The sequence below is a fragment of the Schistocerca gregaria genome, chromosome 1, assembly GCF_023897955.1.
Source record: "Schistocerca gregaria isolate iqSchGreg1 chromosome 1, iqSchGreg1.2, whole genome shotgun sequence".
NCBI classification, from domain to species: domain Eukaryota; kingdom Metazoa; phylum Arthropoda; class Insecta; order Orthoptera; family Acrididae; genus Schistocerca; species Schistocerca gregaria.
This window is the reverse complement of record NC_064920.1, coordinates 680987827-681009427: the sequence shown is the minus strand read 5'-3', so window position 1 is coordinate 681009427 and position 21601 is coordinate 680987827. Positions and strand designations below refer to the sequence as shown.

At 41.2% G+C, this 21601-nt stretch overlaps 1 protein-coding gene across 7 annotated transcripts in view; it reads right to left on the bottom strand.

Moving 5' to 3' along the window:
* The window catches only part of LOC126363261 (exonuclease mut-7 homolog), a 265763-nt gene that overhangs the window by 177552 nt on the left and 66610 nt on the right, over positions 1 to 21601 (bottom strand). For all 7 annotated transcript variants that reach the window (XM_050007953.1, XM_050007952.1, XM_050007948.1 and 4 more), the window contains exons 6-7: positions 5328 to 5530; positions 1165 to 1346 (exon numbers count right to left, since the gene is read on the bottom strand). In XM_050007953.1, coding sequence (XP_049863910.1) covers positions 1165 to 1346; positions 5328 to 5530 — 385 coding nt within the window. The remainder of the gene's footprint in view (positions 1 to 1164; positions 1347 to 5327; positions 5531 to 21601) is intronic.

Genomic DNA, 21601 nt, shown 5'->3' with positions numbered 1-21601 from the left:
TCCTGATAAATTTCCAATTTTCCATGTTTTTCAGACAAGTCACCACCATATGTTGGTGATAATTCATATCAATGACTGCAAGAGTTCACTTAAATTACGCAATTTAATTAATGTGACAACACTTAACCTTTCAGTATTTTATTGCTATTATCATTATTATTATTTTATTTACTTTTTGATTATGTGAGGAAGCAGTAGTATCAGGACAATGAGGACACTTTTCAGAAAGTGTAGAAATTCTAAGATAAAATGCAGACATTTGATGACACATACTGCAGGATATTATTAGTGCCCTGACAAAAACACTGGAAAACGAGTACAAGAATGCTAAAATCTTTAAATGCAGCCTGAAATATGTCTTGTTATCACCAATGGAAAATCTTGGATGGAACAACGATATGAAATACGACAGATTGCTACTAACATGAGTTCGGTTTAAGTGACCAGAGATGACAGGGCCAGGTGCATACGTGTTCGTTTCTAAACCTGAAGGATGCTGTCTGACAGCTTATTATAATTTTAAATGTAGTTTAAATGAGGCTGTCTATCACTCAGCACACCCTCTACTGTTATCTACTTTACACACACCCCTCTCCCCCTCTCCACTGCCTTCCGTCTAACCTCTCAACTGCACATAGCTACCCTACCCTCTTTCCATCTCATCCCTGCGCGCTCCCCAGTGGCATGTCACTGTCTGCCGCCCCTACCCTACTACTACTCGTCCTCCCCGCCCCAGCCTCCTACTTACCACCACCCAGTCACCACTCACTTCATGTACTGGTACTGCTCCTTGCAGTGTGGCCTCAGTTGCCTGAGACTGCAGCCACGTGTGTGTGTGTGTGTGTGTGTGTGTGTGTGTGTGTGTGTGTGTGGTGTTTGCATGAGAGTGTATGTGTGTGGTCGTCCTCTAATTTTGACAAAGGCCTTACTGGCCAAAAGCTGTATTTGTGACAGTCTTTTTGTTGTGCCTATCTGCAACTCAGCATCTCCGCTATATGGTGAGTAGTAATTTTTCCTTTTCACAATATCGTTACAAAATATTATTGCTTTTATCAGATAGGTAAATGCTAAACTGACTCAAGCTTCATTACTACAGGTGATAATTTCACAAGAAAAAGTGAAAGTATGTACAAGTACCTAACATTTGTGTCTGCAAATACTCACCTAAACTATTATCTTGATATCTTTTGTGAAGTAGGAACTGCAGTGCACCTTCATTTCTCCTCTGATTGAGATTTGGGCAAATTTCTTCCGGAAGATTGTACATTTTGACTAATCTCCCCACAAGTTTGCTAAGTGGTTTGTAATGAAACTTATCCAACTTAACATCTGGTACTTTTAATTTACTGAAACACAAGGATCATGTTTTTGAAGTCACTATTATTCTTGCAGAATATTGTATGAAACATTGTTACATCTAGTACAGGCTTACACTCACGATACTAAAATACTCTCAAGAAGTGATGCATAAAAATTAAAAACTAATGTTTCCACCAAAGATTTATTATTGCCATTTCACTTATTTCAATGTTTTCTTTGTTGTGGACATTATTCACACACATCTTCTGTTCAAACCCACAGTGCCCACCCACAATTGATTTATTTACCAAAGAATGCTGGAAAATACATACTACACATGCCACCTACATCACACACTAACTTTATTTTCAAAGAAAAACACAAGTACTTGACTATAGTCTGACACTACAGAATTAAAACCAGCAACAAGACCAATCGGAAAGAGTCTTGTTGTGAAACTGCAAAAAAACAGTGCTGAAGATTTTTTTTATGTAGCAGAATTCAGACATCTAAAAGAACAGTGATCGTGATTCTGATTGTAATCATGATCACCACCACCACCACCACCACCACCACCACCATAAATGTAAATAATGTCATAAGCACAAAAACGGTCCACAACAAATTTATTTCTGTTCACATCACACAAAATTGTTTACCAAAATCACGAGTGCTAATGTTATTAGCTGCTAAGAAATTAGTAACAGTATGCGATGTAGAGAAGAAATCATGCATTAACAACCCTAAGGAAGAACATCATTCACAATAAGTTTCTCTGGTCATCCCGCAATCCCCTTGAAAGTCCAATAGTCATCAACAAGCTATGTGCCATTACATAATGCAAATAACTAACTTTTTTTAACAAAAAGGGGTGTAATAATGAAGTATTGTAAGAAGATACAGAAATAACTATTTTCTTACAAAAATGTTGTCTCTTTTGTGGCCACTTGATGAATTGCCTGTTGGCTTTTGTCTCAGGATCTTTGATCGATATTTGTTTAAAGACTTTTTGACATTGGCCAGCATTAGTGGCTGGCACACTGGAGTCAATCACATGCTGAGAGACTGTATGAACATGTTGTGTCAACATTTGAGGGCATTTCTCTAGTCCTTACCGCCATGGTTTGCACCTTGTTGCCTTCAATGAATAATCGCTGCAACATGGGAATCCACGATCTATTTATCTTCAGGCTTTCTTCTTTCTAGTTAAAACAACTGACATGTTTGTGAATTCCTATAGCTTTCCTGAATAAACAGAAATGACAACTTTTCTCCACAGGGACAACCCACACATCAGCAAATTTTATCATTTAGTCGGTCTCAAACAGCACATTCTCCATCACAGCTGATTCTTCTCCCTCTCCCAACCTGAAAGATCATTTATGTCCAATGATCTCAGTATTGATGAATCATCTGGTCATTTCAACTCAGATGTACAGGATATATTCCTGACATTGTAAGCAGGTTCCTTCTATTGTTTGCCAATGTGATGCAGTCTCCGATCTTGTTCTAATATATATATATATTGTGGCTAAACATGCCTTGGTGCACGGCCAGCACATCTTGGCACAGTGTTACACCGTCCGAGTTATCTGGATACTTCCTACCAACACCAACCAATCCGAACTCCGGAGATGGGAACTCGCCCTTCAGTATATCCTCTCTTCTCGATATCCGCCAGGCCTCAACCTCCACTAATTTCAAGTTGCCGCCGCTCATACCTCACCTGTCTTTCAACAACTTCTTTGCATCTGTACTTCCGCCTCGACTGACATCTCTGCCCTTACTCTTTGCCTTTAAATATGTCTGCTTGTGTCTGTGTATGTGCGGATGGATGTGTGTGTGTGTGTGTGTGTGTGTGTGTGTGTGTGTGTGTGTGTGTGTACACCTGTCCTTTTTCTTCCCCCTAAGGGAAGTCTTTCCGCTCCCGGGATTGGAATGACTCCTTACCCTCTCCCTTAAAACCCACATCCTTTCGTCTTTCCCTCTCCTTCCTGAAGAAGCAACCATCGGTTGCGAAAGCTAGTAATTCTGTGTGTGTGTGTTTTGTTCAATGTGCCTGTCTGCCGGAGCTTTCCCGCTTGATAAGTCTTGGAATCTTTGTTTTTAATATATATATATACATTCCTGGAAATGGAAAAAAGAACACATTGACACCGGTGTGTCAGACCCACCATACTTGCTCCGGACACTGCGAGAGGGCTGTACAAGCAATGATCACATGCACGGCACAGCGGACACACCAGGAACCGCGGTGTTGGCCGTCGAATGGCGCTAGCTGCGCAGCATTTGTGCACCGCCGCCGTCAGTGTCAGCCAGTTTGCCGTGGCATACGGAGCTCCATTGCAGTCTAACACTGGTAGCATGCCGCGACAGCGTGGACGTGAACCATATGTGCAGTTGACGGACTTTGAGCGAGGGCGTATAGTGGGCATGCGGGAGGCCGGGTGGACGTACCGCCGAATTGCTCAACACGTGGGGCGTGAGGTCTCCACATTACATCGATGTTGTCGCCATTGGTCGGCGGAAGGTGCACGTGCCCGTCTACCTGGGACCGGACCGCAGGGACGCACGGATGCACGCCAAGAACATAGGATCCTACGCAGTGCCGTAGGGGACCGCACCGCCACTTCCCAGCAAATTAGGGACACTGTTGCTCCTGGGGTATCGGCGAGGACCATTCGCAACCGTCTCCATGAAGCTGGGCTACGGTCCCGCACACCGTTAGGCCGTCTTCCGCTCACGCCCCAACATCGTGCAGCCCGCCTCCAGTGGTGTCACGACAGGCGTGAATAGAGGGACGAATGGAGACGTGTCGTCTTCAGCGATGAGACTCGCTTCTGCCTTGGTGCCAATGATGGTCGTATGCGTGTTTGGCACCGTGCAGGTGAGCGCCACAATCAGGACTGCATACGACCGAGGCACACAGGGCCAACACCCGGCATCATGGTGTGGGGAGCGATCTCCTACGCTGGCCGTACACCTCTGGTGATCGTCGAGGGGACACTGAATAGTGCACGGTACATCCAAACCGTCATCAAACCCATCGTTCTACCATTCCAAGACCGGCAAGGGAACTTGCTGTTCCAACAGGACAATGAACGTCCGCACGTATCCCGTGCCACCCAACGTGCTCTAGAAGGTGTAAGTCAACTACCCTGGCCAGCAAGATCTCCGGATGTGTCCGCCATTGAGCATGTTTGGGACTGGATGAAGCGTCGTCTCACGTGGTCTGCACGTCCAGCACGAACGCTGGTCCAACTGAGGTGCCAGTTGGAAATGGCATGGCAAGCCATTCCACAGGACTACATCCAACATCTCTACGATCGTCTCCATGGGAGAATAGCAGCCTGCATTGCTGCGAAAGGTGGATATACACTGTACTAGTGCCGACATTGTGCATGCTCTGTTGCCTGTGTCTATGTGCCTGTGGTTCTGTCAGTGTGATCATGTGATGTATCTGACCCCAGGAATGTGTCAATAAAGTTTCCCCTTCCTGGGACAATGAATTCACGGTGTTCTTACTACAATTTCCAGGAGTGTATATATATATATATATAGGCACAATGAATGAAACACACAAACACACACACACACACACAGAATTTCGAGCTTTCGCAACCGGCGGCTGCTTCCTCAGGAAAGAGGGAAGGAAAAGTAAAGATGAATGTGGGTTTTAAGGGAGAGGGCAAGGAGCCATTGCAATCCCGGGAGCGGAAAGACTCACCTTAGGGGGGAAAAAAGGACAGGTATGCGCGCACACACACACACACACACACACACACACACACACACACACCAGCCTATAACAAATAAAGCACAATAACAAATAAAGCACTACTGTAGATAATGGAGAGGGAAATGGGGTCAGCTAAGGTCTGATAAAATCAAACTACATACCAACTATAATGGCACAAAATTCAACTTCACTTTTAATTAATCTCAAGGATTCAAATATTTTTACTTTTTTCAAAAGCAGCACAATAATTTGAGTTATCAGTATCAAAGACAAAATTTTAAATACCTACACAGCTATTGAATCCACTTCATTTCTGAGTGCTCTCTTTTCCAAGAGTTTGTCAAGGAATATTACTAATTTTTTCTGGTGTGGAACAGAACCTGATAAAAATTCTTCAGCAATTGACATTTTATCTTGAAGTGCTAGTGGAATAATGAAATCTTCTATTGCAAAATAATCATGCAATTTCAGAAGTGTTGCACTCTGGCAAGCCTGAAAATTTGAGGTTATTCAGTAAAAAAGTACAACTGTAAATCATATGAAGTTTGAAGATCCTGGGTAGTAATAAACAATGGAAAGGGTCATGATAACAACTCACCACATAATGGAGAAAGTGAGAGATTAGTAACAGAAACATGTTGACTCCGCTCACAAACTTTTATTCTTCTTCAGGACACATGCACATATACAACTCAATGTGTGCTCTGAAGGAGAATAAAAGTGATGAGCAGAGCTACCATGACATAGCTCTAGCTCATACTGCCTATCTATGGCATAATGCCTCCTCTGTATGGTTACCTCTTGTCTTTTCTCATTAGATTGTTAAAACTGGACACAATTTTTTCACCAATGTAGGAAGAAGACATACACTGTTTGTTAACATAATATATTCACTGAAAATAAAAATACTACAGTCTGTAAATGAATATGGATTACTATCAACAATTTTGCAACAGAGTTGCTGGAATGCACTTACTTCTGACAGAAAAATACTTAGTACTGTTGATACACACACATAAAAAGATACATACACTGCTCTAGCTTTCCGAACTCTTACTTCCTTGTCCAGTGTCAGGAAAGGGATGGGTTAGGAGAGGTTAAAAAGGAAGGGTAGTCCACTCAGATCCTAGGGTGAGAGGAACCCATCTGTTGTGATGAAGAAGGGAGACCAAGATTAAGGGGGAGGCCATAGAGAATAAGTCAGAGATGGTACACTAGTTAAAACTATGTTACCTTCACAGCACAGAAGTGATGACTACAAAGTATGAAGTAAAGGTGGATTAGAGCATAAGAAATTAATAATCCAATTAAGAACAAAGAAGGGAAACATTATTAAAAAAAGAGGTCACCCAGAACTGCAGGACAGGGCAGGCTTATCGGACAGGTAGAGAAGGTAAAGACTTCCTTCTTTTTCTATCCAGCAAGTATCCTGAGACCAAAAGTTGTGAGTGATTTTTCCAAACTCTCTCCATTTCCTAAATCTTGCCAGTCCTCTATCCTCATCCCTCTTCTTCCCCCTTCAGCCCTTCTCCACAAGAAGGAGCCACTGGCACTGAAAGCTTGCACATTTCCTTAACCTATAGACATGCTTGTTGTTCTGCTGCCACTTGGCGCAGAGATTTTTTTATCTATACAGTTCCTTTATGTTTTCAAAAATTAATTACAGTCTTTGTTTTGCCCTTCCCACAATATTTTCTACGAGATGGTTTCAATTGAAGCTGTTCACAGTTGTAATCCCTACATATTTAGTTGAACTGGCAACATTTAAATTTGTGTGGTTTATCTTGTAACCAAAATTTATTGGATTTTCTCATGTGGAGGACCTCCACTTTTTTTGTTTATGGTCAATTGTCACGTCTTGCGCCAGAAAGATAGTAAGTAAAGCAGTCATCAATCATAAAACCATTCTTTTCATAACACTCACATTCAATTTAAATCATTTTTCAAGACCTTTACCATTTCCAATAGGATTACTAAGTTACTGGCAAACCTCAAAGTTTTTCCAGAATGAGATTTTCACTCTGCAGCGGAGTGTGCGCTGATATGAAACTTCCTGGCAGATTAAAACTGTGTGCCCGACCGAGACTCGAACTCGGGACCTTTGCCTTTCGCGGGCAAGTGCTCTACCAACTGAGCTACCGAAGCACGACTCACGCCCGGTACTCACAGCTTTACTTCTGCCAGTACCTCGTCTCCTACCTTCCAAACTTTACAGAAGCTCTCCTGCGAGACATGCAGAAGTAAAGCTGTGAGTACCGGGCGTGAGTCGTGCTTCGGTAGCTCAGTTGGTAGAGCACTTGCCCGCGAAAGGCAAAGGTCCCGAGTTCGAGTCTCGGTCGGGCACACAGTTTTAATCTGCCAGGAAGTTTCATATCAGCGCACACTCCGCTGCAGAGTGAAAATCTCATTCTGGAAACATCCCCCAGGCTGTGGCTAAGCCATGTCTCCGCAATATCCTTTCTTTCAGGAGTGCTAGTTCTGCATGTCTCGCAGGAGAGCTTCTGTAAAGTTTGGAAGGTAGGAGACGAGGAACTGGCAGAAGTAAAGCTGTGAGTACCGGGCGTGAGTCGTGCTTCGGTAGCTCAGTTGGTAGAGCACTTGCCCGCGAAAGGCAAAGGTCCCGAGTTCGAGTCTCGGTCGGGCACACGCTCAAAGTTTTTATTTATTTTCCTTGAAATTTAATGCCCTATACACCAACTTCTCTCTGGTTCCTTTACTGCTTACTCAATGTAAAGATCAATACGGGGGATACACTACAACCCCATCTCCTTTCATGCCCCTTGACTCTCATAACTGCAGTGTGGTTTTTGTAAGAGTTGTAGATAACCATTTACTCAGTGTATTTTATCCAAGCTACTTTCTAAATTTTAAAGAGTGTATTCCTATCAACTCTGCCAAGAAACTTCTCAATCTACAAATGCAATAAACAAAGATTTGCCTTTCTGCAGTTTCACTTCTAAGTTAAGTCCTAGGGTCAGTGTCACATGTGTTCCTACTTTTTTTTCAGAATCCAAACTGATCTCCTACGAGGTCAGCTCCCTCCAGTCTTTCCATTCTTCTGTCATTAGTTCACATTTAAGTATTCGCAACTAAACTTATTACATTCATCATCCTGTAATATTAATGTCTATCAGCACCTGCTTCCTTTGGAGTTGGATTTATTTTATTATTGATACACCCATTTTCAGTAGACGTATTTATTTCTGTTTTAAGAGCTTGCAGATCTTGTGGTCTCATACTATACTGACTGCTCTGCAAAGCATATCTTAGTGTGTGTTTCGAGTTGTTATTCCTCGTAATATTTCGTGTATGTTGCTACCTCAGCAGCGTCACTGTGTGGCAATTTTCTCTCTTGCGGGGGTCTGTTAATACCTTCTAACTTAATCCTGAATGCTTTGTTTGTATTTTTTGAGATTTTATATAAGTTTTTTTAACACAGTACGATATGACTATGGTTGCACTTGTTGTGGGCATGTAAAAGGAGAACTGGCTGCTATGAAAGTTGGGCGGAGGTGATGAGACCTGCGACACCTTTGGTGCTGTTGGAATCGCCCTGTGACCTGGTTGTTGCTGCGTCTTCTGATAAGCAACATCTGACAGGTCCGCCCTCACTTGAGAGTGACTGGCAGACAGCGGTGGGTTCATGTGTCACTGAGCGGAAGGTGAAAGAGGAAACAGGCCACATGGCTGGCTTCTTACACCTTGGCAACATGTATGAGGTTCTACCTAGTGCTGATAATACATTACTTCTCAACCAGTATGGCATGCCTCTACTGTTTGGCCAGCAGACAATTTTCCTGCGCTGTCCAGACAAGTGCAGAAGACAGGTACACTTATCATTGGAAGCTCCAACGTAGGCCAGGTAATGGAGCCCCTAAAGGAAATACCAAGCAGGGTAGAAAGAACACTAGTGTGTACTCAGTATGCTTGCTGGGGATCTCATTCATGATGGGGAGGAGGCAGCCCTGAGTTGACTGGGTGCAATCAGCTACAAATAGTGGCACATGTCAGCACGAACAGCACATGCCGCTTAGGTTCTGAGGCCAGCCGTGGATCCTTTCAGGAGGTAGCCGATTTGGTAAAGGTAACTAATATCACAACCAGGATGCACACTACACTGACTATTTGTAGCATCATACCCATAATTGGTCAGAATCCTCTGGTTTGGAGGAGAGTGAAAGGTCTAAACCAGAGACTCGGATGACTCTGCAATTGTACTGGATGCAAATTTCTCAACCTCAGCTATCGAGTGCAGAGTTTTACGGTTCCTCTTAATAAGTAAGGTGTGTACTATAAGCAGGAACCAGCTACTAGGGTATTGGAGTATGTGTGATGTGTACATATGGGTTTTTTAGGTTTCAGAAACACCCTTTGGGATCAGACATGAATTGCCTGCCAAAATAGAAGTTACTTCAGCCACAAAGATCTCAGAGAATGCTCACTATAGCAGATCAGAGAGAAATAACGGTAATATGATATTAGTAAACTGCAGGAGCATCCAAGAAAAACTTCTAAGATTAGTATCAATTATTGAAGGTCATAATTCCCAGATAGAAGTAGGATCAGAAAGTTGGTTGAAACTGGTAGTGAACAGCAACAAAATCTCAAGTTCAGATTGGAATATTTATAGTAAGGATAGGCTAGTCATCACTGGTGGCAGCATATTTGTTGCAGTAAAGAACTCAATAATACTTAGTGAGGTTATCACAGATTCTGAATGTAAATTAATCTGGCTGAAGTTAAGCACCAAACAATGGTAAAAAAAAGGTAATCAAATGCTTTTATAGACCACCAGTGTCAGGAGCCATAGTGGTGGAGCTTCAGAGAGAACTTGCAGAATATCATTAATAATTTTCCTGATCATGTTGTTGTAACAGGGTTGACCAATTTGTCAGTCATGCTATTGAACAGTTTGAGAACTAATGTAAATGAAACATCTTAGACCACCTAGCAACAAACAGATCTGAACGTATCTAATCAGTTAATGTAAAGGAAGGCACCAGCAACTATGACTACAGGTTTTGCAGAGAATGTTAAGAAATGTAGGAAGATTTTTTTTTTAAGTAAGAGTGACCGGATACAAATTGTAGAGTATAAACAAAATCTGAATGAAGGAAAGATATGTGTAACGAGAACAATGAGAGAAGTGTTCAATCACTTAGAAAGTACATTTTTTTCAACTAATCTTAGTAAAAACACTAAGAGATTTTTGTCTTGTATAAAATCAGTAAGTGGTTCTAAATCCTCTATTCATTCACTCAGTGAACATACCAGCACCAAAATGGAAGATAACAGAGAGAAGGCCAAATTACTGAATACGGTCTCCCAAAATTGATTCACAGCAGAAGTTTATAACACAGTCCCTCCTTTCAATCACTGTACAAAAATAAAAATTGGAGATATTGAGATAACTGACCATCGAGTAGAAAAGCAACTCCAATCACTTAGTAATGGAGAGCCATCTGGACCAGATGAGATTCCTATAAGATTCAACTATGTGAAAGAACTTGTTCCCCTTCTAGCATCAGTTTATCATAAATCACTGGAACAATGAAGGGTACCAAATGACTGGAAAAAGTGCAGGTCATTCCTGTTTTCAAGAAGGGCAGTAGGACAGGCACACATAATTATAGGCCTATATCGTTGATGTCGATCTATTGTAGGATTATGGACCATGTTCTATGCTAAAGAATTATGACATTTTTTGGAGAATAAAAATCTCCTCTACAAAAGTCAACGTAGATTCAGCAAACAGAGATCTTTACAGACAGAGATCTGTGAAACTCAGCTAGCTTTCTTCCTCCCTGAGATCCATAGTCCTGTAGACAATGGCACCCAGATTGATGCCGTGTTCTTTGACTTCAGGAAGGCTTTTGACAACATTCCACAGTGCTTGCTCATATACTGGATCCGATTTGATACTAGATTCAAGATCTCCTTGCAGATAGAACTCAACATGTCACTCTTACCAGAACAAAATCAGTAGATGCAAAGGTAATTTCTGGAGTACCCCCAAGAAGTGTGATAGGGCCGATAATGTATAGTAATGATCTAGCAGACACATCAGCTCTTTAAGACTTTGTAAATGGTGTGGTTATCTATAAGAAAGTAGCAATGCCAGAAGACAGCACGAGTTTGAAGAATGGCCAGCACAAGATTGACAAACGGCACGTGTTCTGGCAGCTAAACCTGCTGAACACAAATAAATGTAATATATTGCAGGTACAAAGGAAAAGAAATCCACTACTGTACAACTACACCATTGATGATTATGGTATTTACCATAAATATATCTATGAAACCTATCCAGAGCAACCTTAAGTGAAATGACCACATAAACAAATAGTAGGAAATGCAGATCCCAGACAGCTTCATAGGAAGAATCTTAAGGAAATGTAACTCATCCACAAAGGAAGCAGCTTATGAGGTGTTTGTTTGACCAATTCTCAAGCGTTGTTCATGAAGATGGGAGCTTTACCAGGTAGGTCTGTTAGAAGATATAGAGAAGATCCAACAAAGAGGGATGCATTTCCTAGTGTAATCATTTAGTCGGCACAAGAGCGCTACAGAGATGCATAACAAACTCCAATGACACATGTTACAAGACAGATGTGCTGCATCATGGAGAGGTTTACTATTAAAATTTTAAGAGCACTTTCTCAGAAAAGTTAGAGAACATATAACTTCTTTTAACATAAATCTCAAAAAATGACCATAATAAGAGAATTCGAGAAATTAAACTAATACAGAGGGTTACTGAAAATACTTCTTCCCATGCACCACGGACCTTGCCGATGGTGGGGAGGCTTGCGTGCCTCAGCGAAACAGATAGCCGTACCGTAGGTACAACCACAACGGAAGGGTATCTGTTGAGAGGCCAGACAAACGTGTGGTTCTTGAAGAGGGGCAGCAGCCTTTTCAGTAGTTGCAAGGGCAACAGTCTGGATGATTGACTGATCTGGCCTTGTGACAATAACCAAAACGGCCTTGCTGTGCTGGTACTGCGGATGACTGAAAGCAAGGGGAAACTACGGCAGTAATTTTTCTCGAGGGCATGCAGCTTTACTGTGTAATTAAATGATGATGACGTCCTCTTGGGTAAAATATCCCGGAGATAAAATAGTCCCCCATTCGGATCTCCGGGCGGGGACTACTCAAGAGGATGTTGTTATCAGAAGAAAGAAAACTGGCGTTCTACGGATCGGAGCGTGGAATGTCAGATCCCTTAATCAGGAAGGTAGGTTAGAAAATTTAAAAAGGGAAATGGATAGATTAAAGTTAGATATAGTGGGAATTAGTGAAGTTCGGCGGCAGGAGGAACACGACTTTTGATCAGGTGAATAAATACAAAATCAAATAAAGGTAATGCAAGAGTAGGTTTAATAATGAATAGGAAAATAGGAATGCGGGTAAGCTAGTGCAAACAGCATAGTGAACGCATTATTGTGGCCAAGATAGACACGAAGCCCATGCCTATTACAGTAAAACAAGTTTATAATGACAACTAGCTCTGCAGATGATGAAGAAATTGAAGAAATGTATGATGAAATAAAAGAAATTATTCAGATAGTGAAGGGAGATGAAAATTTAATAGTCATGGGTGACTGGAATTCGAGTGTAGGAAAAAGGGAGAGAAGGAAACATAGTAGGTGAATATGGATTAAGGGTAAGAAATGAAAGAGGAAGCCGCCTAATAGAATTTTGCACAGAGCACAACTTAATCATAGCTAACACTTGGTTTCAGAATCATGAAAGAAGGTTGTATGCATGGAAGAACCCTGGAAATACTAAAAGATATCAGATAGATTGTATAATGGTAAGACAGAGAATTAGGAACCACGTTTTAAATTGAAGGACATTTCCAGGGGCAGATGTGGACTCTGACCACAATCTATTGGTAGATTGTAGATTAAAACTGAAGAAACTGCAAAAAGGTGAGAAATTAAGCAGATGGGACCTGGATAAACTGAAAGAACCAAAGGTTGTACAGAGTTTCAGGGAGAGCCTAAAAGAACAGTTGACAGAAATGGGGGAAAGAAATACAGTAGAAGAAGAATGGGTAGCTTTGAGGCATGAAGTAGTAAAGGCAGCAGAGGATCAAGTAGGTAAAAAGATGAGGGCTAGTAGAACTCCTTGGGTAACAGAAGAAATATTGAATTTAATTTATGAAAGGAGAAAATATAAAACTGCAGTAAATGAAGAAGGCAAAAAGGAATACAATCGTCTCAAAAATGAGATCGACAGGAAGTGCAAAATGGCTAAGCAGGGAAGGCTAGAGGACAAATGTAAGGATGTAGAGACTTATCTCACTAGGGGGTAAGATAGATACTGCCTACAGGAAAATTAAAGAGACCTTTGGAGATAAGAGAACCACTTGTACGAACATCAAGAGCTCAGATGGAAACCCAGTTCTAAGGAAAGAAGGGAAAGCAGAAAGGTGGAAGGAGTATATAGAGGGTCTATACAAGGGTGATGTACTTGAGGACAATATTATGGAAATGGAAGAGGATGTAGATGAAGATGAAATGGGAGATATGATACTGCGTGAAGAGTTTGACAGAGCACTGCAAGACCTCAGTCGAAAGAAGGCCCCCGGAGTAGACAACATTCCATTGGAACTACTGACAGCCTTGGGAGAGCCAGTCCTGACAAAAGTCTACCATCTGGTGAGCAAGATGTATGAAACAAGCAAAATACCCCCATACTTCAAGAAGAATATAATAATTCCAATCCCAAAGAAAGCAGGTGTTGACAGATGTGAAAATTACCAAACTATCAGTTTAATAAGCCACAGCTGCAAAATACTAATACGTATTCTTTACAGACGAATGGAAAAACTAGTAGAAGCCGACCTCGGGGAAGATCAGTTTGGATTCCGTAGAAACACTGGAACATTATTAGAAGAAAAATTAAGGAAAGGCAAACCTACGTTTCTAACATTTGTAGACTTAGAGAAAGCTTTTGATAATGTTGACTGGAATACACTCTTTCAAATTCTAAAGGTGGCAGGGGTAAAATACAAGGAGCGAAAGGCTATTTACAATTTGTACAGAAACCAGATGGCAGTCATAAGAGTCGAGGAACATGAAAGGGAAGCAGTGTTTGGGAAGGGAGTAAGACAGGGTTGTAGTCTCCCCCTGATGTTATCCAATCTGTATATTGAGCAAGCAGTAAAGGAAACAAAAGAAAAATTTTGAGTAGGTATTAAAATCCATGGAGAAGAAATGAAAACGTTGAGGTTCGCCGATGACATTGTAATTCTGTCAGAGACAGCAAAAGACTTTGGAAGAGAAACTGAATGGAATGGACAGTGTCTTCAAAGGAGGATATAAGATGAACATCAACAAAAGAAAAATACTTAGTACTGTTGATACACACACATAAAAAGATACATACACTGCTCTAGCTTTCCGAACTCTTACTTCCTTGTCCAGTGTCAGGAAAGGGATGGGTTAGGAGAGGTTAAAAAGGAAGGGTAGTCCACTCAGATCCTAGGGTGAGAGGAACCCATCTGTTGTGATGAAGAAGGGAGACCAAGATTAAGGGGGAGGCCATAGAGAATAAGTCAGAGATGGTACACTAGTTAAAACTATGTTACCTTCACAGCACAGAAGTGATGACTACAAAGTATGAAGTAAAGGTGGATTAGAGCATAAGAAATTAATAATCCAATTAAGAACAAAGAAGGGAAACATTATTAAAAAAAGAGGTCACCCAGAACTGCAGGACAGGGCAGGCTTATCGGACAGGTAGAGAAGGTAAAGACTTCCTTCTTTTTCTATCCAGCAAGTATCCTGAGACCAAAAGTTGTGAGTGATTTTTCCAAACTCTCTCCATTTCCTAAATCTTGCCAGTCCTCTATCCTCATCCCTCTTCTTCCCCCTTCAGCCCTTCTCCACAAGAAGGAGCCACTGGCACTGAAAGCTTGCACATTTCCTTAACCTATAGACATGCTTGTTGTTCTGCTGCCACTTGGCGCAGAGATTTTTTTATCTATACAGTTCCTTTATGTTTTCAAAAATTAATTACAGTCTTTGTTTTGCCCTTCCCACAATATTTTCTACGAGATGGTTTCAATTGAAGCTGTTCACAGTTGTAATCCCTACATATTTAGTTGAACTGGCAACATTTAAATTTGTGTGGTTTATCTTGTAACCAAAATTTATTGGATTTTCTCATGTGGAGGACCTCCACTTTTTTTGTTTATGGTCAATTGTCACGTCTTGTGCCAGAAAGATAGTAAGTAAAGCAGTCATCAATCATAAAACCATTCTTTTCATGACACTCACATTCAATTTAAATCATTTTTCAAGACCTTTACCATTTCCAATAGGATTACTAAGTTACTGGCAAACCTCAAAGTTTTTCCAGAATGAGATTTTCACTCTGCAGCGGAGTGTGCGCTGATATGAAACTTCCTGGCAGATTAAAACTGTGTGCCCGACCGAGACTCGAACTCGGGACCTTTGCCTTTCGCGGGCAAGTGCTCTACCAACTGAGCTACCGAAGCACGACTCACGCCCGGTACTCACAGCTTTACTTCTGCCAGTACCTCGTCTCCTACCTTCCAAACTTTACAGAAGCTCTCCTGCGAGACATGCAGAAGTAAAGCTGTGAGTACCGGGCGTGAGTCGTGCTTCGGTAGCTCAGTTGGTAGAGCACTTGCCCGCGAAAGGCAAAGGTCCCGAGTTCGAGTCTCGGTCGGGCACACAGTTTTAATCTGCCAGGAAGTTTCATATCAGCGCACACTCCGCTGCAGAGTGAAAATCTCATTCTGGAAACATCCCCCAGGCTGTGGCTAAGCCATGTCTCCGCAATATCCTTTCTTTCAGGAGTGCTAGTTCTGCATGTCTCGCAGGAGAGCTTCTGTAAAGTTTGGAAGGTAGGAGACGAGGAACTGGCAGAAGTAAAGCTGTGAGTACCGGGCGTGAGTCGTGCTTCGGTAGCTCAGTTGGTAGAGCACTTGCCCGCGAAAGGCAAAGGTCCCGAGTTCGAGTCTCGGTCGGGCACACGCTCAAAGTTTTTATTTATTTTCCTTGAAATTTAATGCCCTATACACCAACTTCTCTCTGGTTCCTTTACTGCTTACTCAATGTAAAGATCAATACGGGGGATACACTACAACCCCATCTCCTTTCATGCCCCTTGACTCTCATAACTGCAGTGTGGTTTTTGTAAGAGTTGTAGATAACCATTTACTCAGTGTATTTTATCCAAGCTACTTTCTAAATTTTAAAGAGTGTATTCCTATCAACTCTGCCAAGAAACTTCTCAATCTACAAATGCAATAAACAAAGATTTGCCTTTCTGCAGTTTCACTTCTAAGTTAAGTCCTAGGGTCAGTGTCACATGTGTTCCTACTTTTTTTTCAGAATCCAAACTGATCTCCTACGAGGTCAGCTCCCTCCAGTCTTTCCATTCTTCTGTCATTAGTTCACATTTAAGTATTCGCAACTAAACTTATTACATTCATCATCCTGTAATATTAATGTCTATCAGCACCTGCTTCCTTTGGAGTTGGATTTATTTTATTATTGATACACCCATTTTCAGTAGACGTATTTATTTCTGTTTTAAGAGCTTGCAGATCTTGTGGTCTCATACTATACTGACTGCTCTGCAAAGCATATCTTAGTGTGTGTTTCGAGTTGTTATTCCTCGTAATATTTCGTGTATGTTGCTACCTCAGCAGCGTCACTGTGTGGCAATTTTCTCTCTTGCGGGGGTCTGTTAATACCTTCTAACTTAATCCTGAATGCTTTGTTTGTATTTTTTGAGATTTTATATAAGTTTTTTTAACACAGTACGATATGACTATGGTTGCACTTGTTGTGGGCATGTAAAAGGAGAACTGGCTGCTATGAAAGTTGGGCGGAGGTGATGAGACCTGCGACACCTTTGGTGCTGTTGGAATCGCCCTGTGACCTGGTTGTTGCTGCGTCTTCTGATAAGCAACATCTGACAGGTCCGCCCTCACTTGAGAGTGACTGGCAGACAGCGGTGGGTTCATGTGTCACTGAGCGGAAGGTGAAAGAGGAAACAGGCCACATGGCTGGCTTCTTACACCTTGGCAACATGTATGAGGTTCTACCTAGTGCTGATAATACATTACTTCTCAACCAGTATGGCATGCCTCTACTGTTTGGCCAGCAGACAATTTTCCTGCGCTGTCCAGACAAGTGCAGAAGACAGGTACACTTATCATTGGAAGCTCCAACGTAGGCCAGGTAATGGAGCCCCTAAAGGAAATACCAAGCAGGGTAGAAAGAACACTAGTGTGTACTCAGTATGCTTGCTGGGGATCTCATTCATGATGGGGAGGAGGCAGCCCTGAGTTGACTGGGTGCAATCAGCTACAAATAGTGGCACATGTCAGCACGAACAGCACATGCCGCTTAGGTTCTGAGGCCAGCCGTGGATCCTTTCAGGAGGTAGCCGATTTGGTAAAGGTAACTAATATCACAACCAGGATGCACACTACACTGACTATTTGTAGCATCATACCCATAATTGGTCAGAATCCTCTGGTTTGGAGGAGAGTGAAAGGTCTAAACCAGAGACTCGGATGACTCTGCAATTGTACTGGATGCAAATTTCTCAACCTCAGCTATCGAGTGCAGAGTTTTACGGTTCCTCTTAATAAGTAAGGTGTGTACTATAAGCAGGAACCAGCTACTAGGGTATTGGAGTATGTGTGATGTGTACATATGGGTTTTTTAGGTTTCAGAAACACCCTTTGGGATCAGACATGAATTGCCTGCCAAAATAGAAGTTACTTCAGCCACAAAGATCTCAGAGAATGCTCACTATAGCAGATCAGAGAGAAATAACGGTAATATGATATTAGTAAACTGCAGGAGCATCCAAGAAAAACTTCTAAGATTAGTATCAATTATTGAAGGTCATAATTCCCAGATAGAAGTAGGATCAGAAAGTTGGTTGAAACTGGTAGTGAACAGCAACAAAATCTCAAGTTCAGATTGGAATATTTATAGTAAGGATAGGCTAGTCATCACTGGTGGCAGCATATTTGTTGCAGTAAAGAACTCAATAATACTTAGTGAGGTTATCACAGATTCTGAATGTAAATTAATCTGGCTGAAGTTAAGCACCAAACAATGGTAAAAAAAAGGTAATCAAATGCTTTTATAGACCACCAGTGTCAGGAGCCATAGTGGTGGAGCTTCAGAGAGAACTTGCAGAATATCATTAATAATTTTCCTGATCATGTTGTTGTAACAGGGTTGACCAATTTGTCAGTCATGCTATTGAACAGTTTGAGAACTAATGTAAATGAAACATCTTAGACCACCTAGCAACAAACAGATCTGAACGTATCTAATCAGTTAATGTAAAGGAAGGCACCAGCAACTATGACTACAGGTTTTGCAGAGAATGTTAAGAAATGTAGGAAGATTTTTTTTTTAAGTAAGAGTGACCGGATACAAATTGTAGAGTATAAACAAAATCTGAATGAAGGAAAGATATGTGTAACGAGAACAATGAGAGAAGTGTTCAATCACTTAGAAAGTACATTTTTTTCAACTAATCTTAGTAAAAACACTAAGAGATTTTTGTCTTGTATAAAATCAGTAAGTGGTTCTAAATCCTCTATTCATTCACTCAGTGAACATACCAGCACCAAAATGGAAGATAACAGAGAGAAGGCCAAATTACTGAATACGGTCTCCCAAAATTGATTCACAGCAGAAGTTTATAACACAGTCCCTCCTTTCAATCACTGTACAAAAATAAAAATTGGAGATATTGAGATAACTGACCATCGAGTAGAAAAGCAACTCCAATCACTTAGTAATGGAGAGCCATCTGGACCAGATGAGATTCCTATAAGATTCAACTATGTGAAAGAACTTGTTCCCCTTCTAGCATCAGTTTATCATAAATCACTGGAACAATGAAGGGTACCAAATGACTGGAAAAAGTGCAGGTCATTCCTGTTTTCAAGAAGGGCAGTAGGACAGGCACACATAATTATAGGCCTATATCGTTGATGTCGATCTATTGTAGGATTATGGACCATGTTCTATGCTAAAGAATTATGACATTTTTTGGAGAATAAAAATCTCCTCTACAAAAGTCAACGTAGATTCAGCAAACAGAGATCTTTACAGACAGAGATCTGTGAAACTCAGCTAGCTTTCTTCCTCCCTGAGATCCATAGTCCTGTAGACAATGGCACCCAGATTGATGCCGTGTTCTTTGACTTCAGGAAGGCTTTTGACAACATTCCACAGTGCTTGCTCATATACTGGATCCGATTTGATACTAGATTCAAGATCTCCTTGCAGATAGAACTCAACATGTCACTCTTACCAGAACAAAATCAGTAGATGCAAAGGTAATTTCTGGAGTACCCCCAAGAAGTGTGATAGGGCCGATAATGTATAGTAATGATCTAGCAGACACATCAGCTCTTTAAGACTTTGTAAATGGTGTGGTTATCTATAAGAAAGTAGCAATGCCAGAAGACAGCACGAGTTTGAAGAATGGCCAGCACAAGATTGACAAACGGCACGTGTTCTGGCAGCTAAACCTGCTGAACACAAATAAATGTAATATATTGCAGGTACAAAGGAAAAGAAATCCACTACTGTACAACTACACCATTGATGATTATGGTATTTACCATAAATATATCTATGAAACCTATCCAGAGCAACCTTAAGTGAAATGACCACATAAACAAATAGTAGGAAATGCAGATCCCAGACAGCTTCATAGGAAGAATCTTAAGGAAATGTAACTCATCCACAAAGGAAGCAGCTTATGAGGTGTTTGTTTGACCAATTCTCAAGCGTTGTTCATGAAGATGGGAGCTTTACCAGGTAGGTCTGTTAGAAGATATAGAGAAGATCCAACAAAGAGGGATGCATTTCCTAGTGTAATCATTTAGTCGGCACAAGAGCGCTACAGAGATGCATAACAAACTCCAATGACACATGTTACAAGACAGATGTGCTGCATCATGGAGAGGTTTACTATTAAAATTTTAAGAGCACTTTCTCAGAAAAGTTAGAGAACATATAACTTCTTTTAACATAAATCTCAAAAAATGACCATAATAAGAGAATTCGAGAAATTAAACTAATACAGAGGGTTACTGAAAATACTTCTTCCCATGCACCACGGACCTTGCCGATGGTGGGGAGGCTTGCGTGCCTCAGCGAAACAGATAGCCGTACCGTAGGTACAACCACAACGGAAGGGTATCTGTTGAGAGGCCAGACAAACGTGTGGTTCTTGAAGAGGGGCAGCAGCCTTTTCAGTAGTTGCAAGGGCAACAGTCTGGATGATTGACTGATCTGGCCTTGTGACAATAACCAAAACGGCCTTGCTGTGCTGGTACTGCGGATGACTGAAAGCAAGGGGAAACTACGGCAGTAATTTTTCTCGAGGGCATGCAGCTTTACTGTGTAATTAAATGATGATGACGTCCTCTTGGGTAAAATATCCCGGAGATAAAATAGTCCCCCATTCGGATCTCCGGGCGGGGACTACTCAAGAGGATGTTGTTATCAGAAGAAAGAAAACTGGCGTTCTACGGATCGGAGCGTGGAATGTCAGATCCCTTAATCAGGAAGGTAGGTTAGAAAATTTAAAAAGGGAAATGGATAGATTAAAGTTAGATATAGTGGGAATTAGTGAAGTTCGGCGGCAGGAGGAACACGACTTTTGATCAGGTGAATAAATACAAAATCAAATAAAGGTAATGCAAGAGTAGGTTTAATAATGAATAGGAAAATAGGAATGCGGGTAAGCTAGTGCAAACAGCATAGTGAACGCATTATTGTGGCCAAGATAGACACGAAGCCCATGCCTATTACAGTAAAACAAGTTTATAATGACAACTAGCTCTGCAGATGATGAAGAAATTGAAGAAATGTATGATGAAATAAAAGAAATTATTCAGATAGTGAAGGGAGATGAAAATTTAATAGTCATGGGTGACTGGAATTCGAGTGTAGGAAAAAGGGAGAGAAGGAAACATAGTAGGTGAATATGGATTAAGGGTAAGAAATGAAAGAGGAAGCCGCCTAATAGAATTTTGCACAGAGCACAACTTAATCATAGCTAACACTTGGTTTCAGAATCATGAAAGAAGGTTGTATGCATGGAAGAACCCTGGAAATACTAAAAGATATCAGATAGATTGTATAATGGTAAGACAGAGAATTAGGAACCACGTTTTAAATTGAAGGATATTTCCAGGGGCAGATGTGGACTCTGACCACAATCTATTGGTAGATTGTAGATTAAAACTGAAGAAACTGCAAAAAGGTGAGAAATTAAGCAGATGGGACCTGGATAAACTGAAAGAACCAAAGGTTGTACAGAGTTTCAGGGAGAGCCTAAAAGAACAGTTGACAGAAATGGGGGAAAGAAATACAGTAGAAGAAGAATGGGTAGCTTTGAGGCATGAAGTAGTAAAGGCAGCAGAGGATCAAGTAGGTAAAAAGATGAGGGCTAGTAGAACTCCTTGGGTAACAGAAGAAATATTGAATTTAATTTATGAAAGGAGAAAATATAAAACTGCAGTAAATG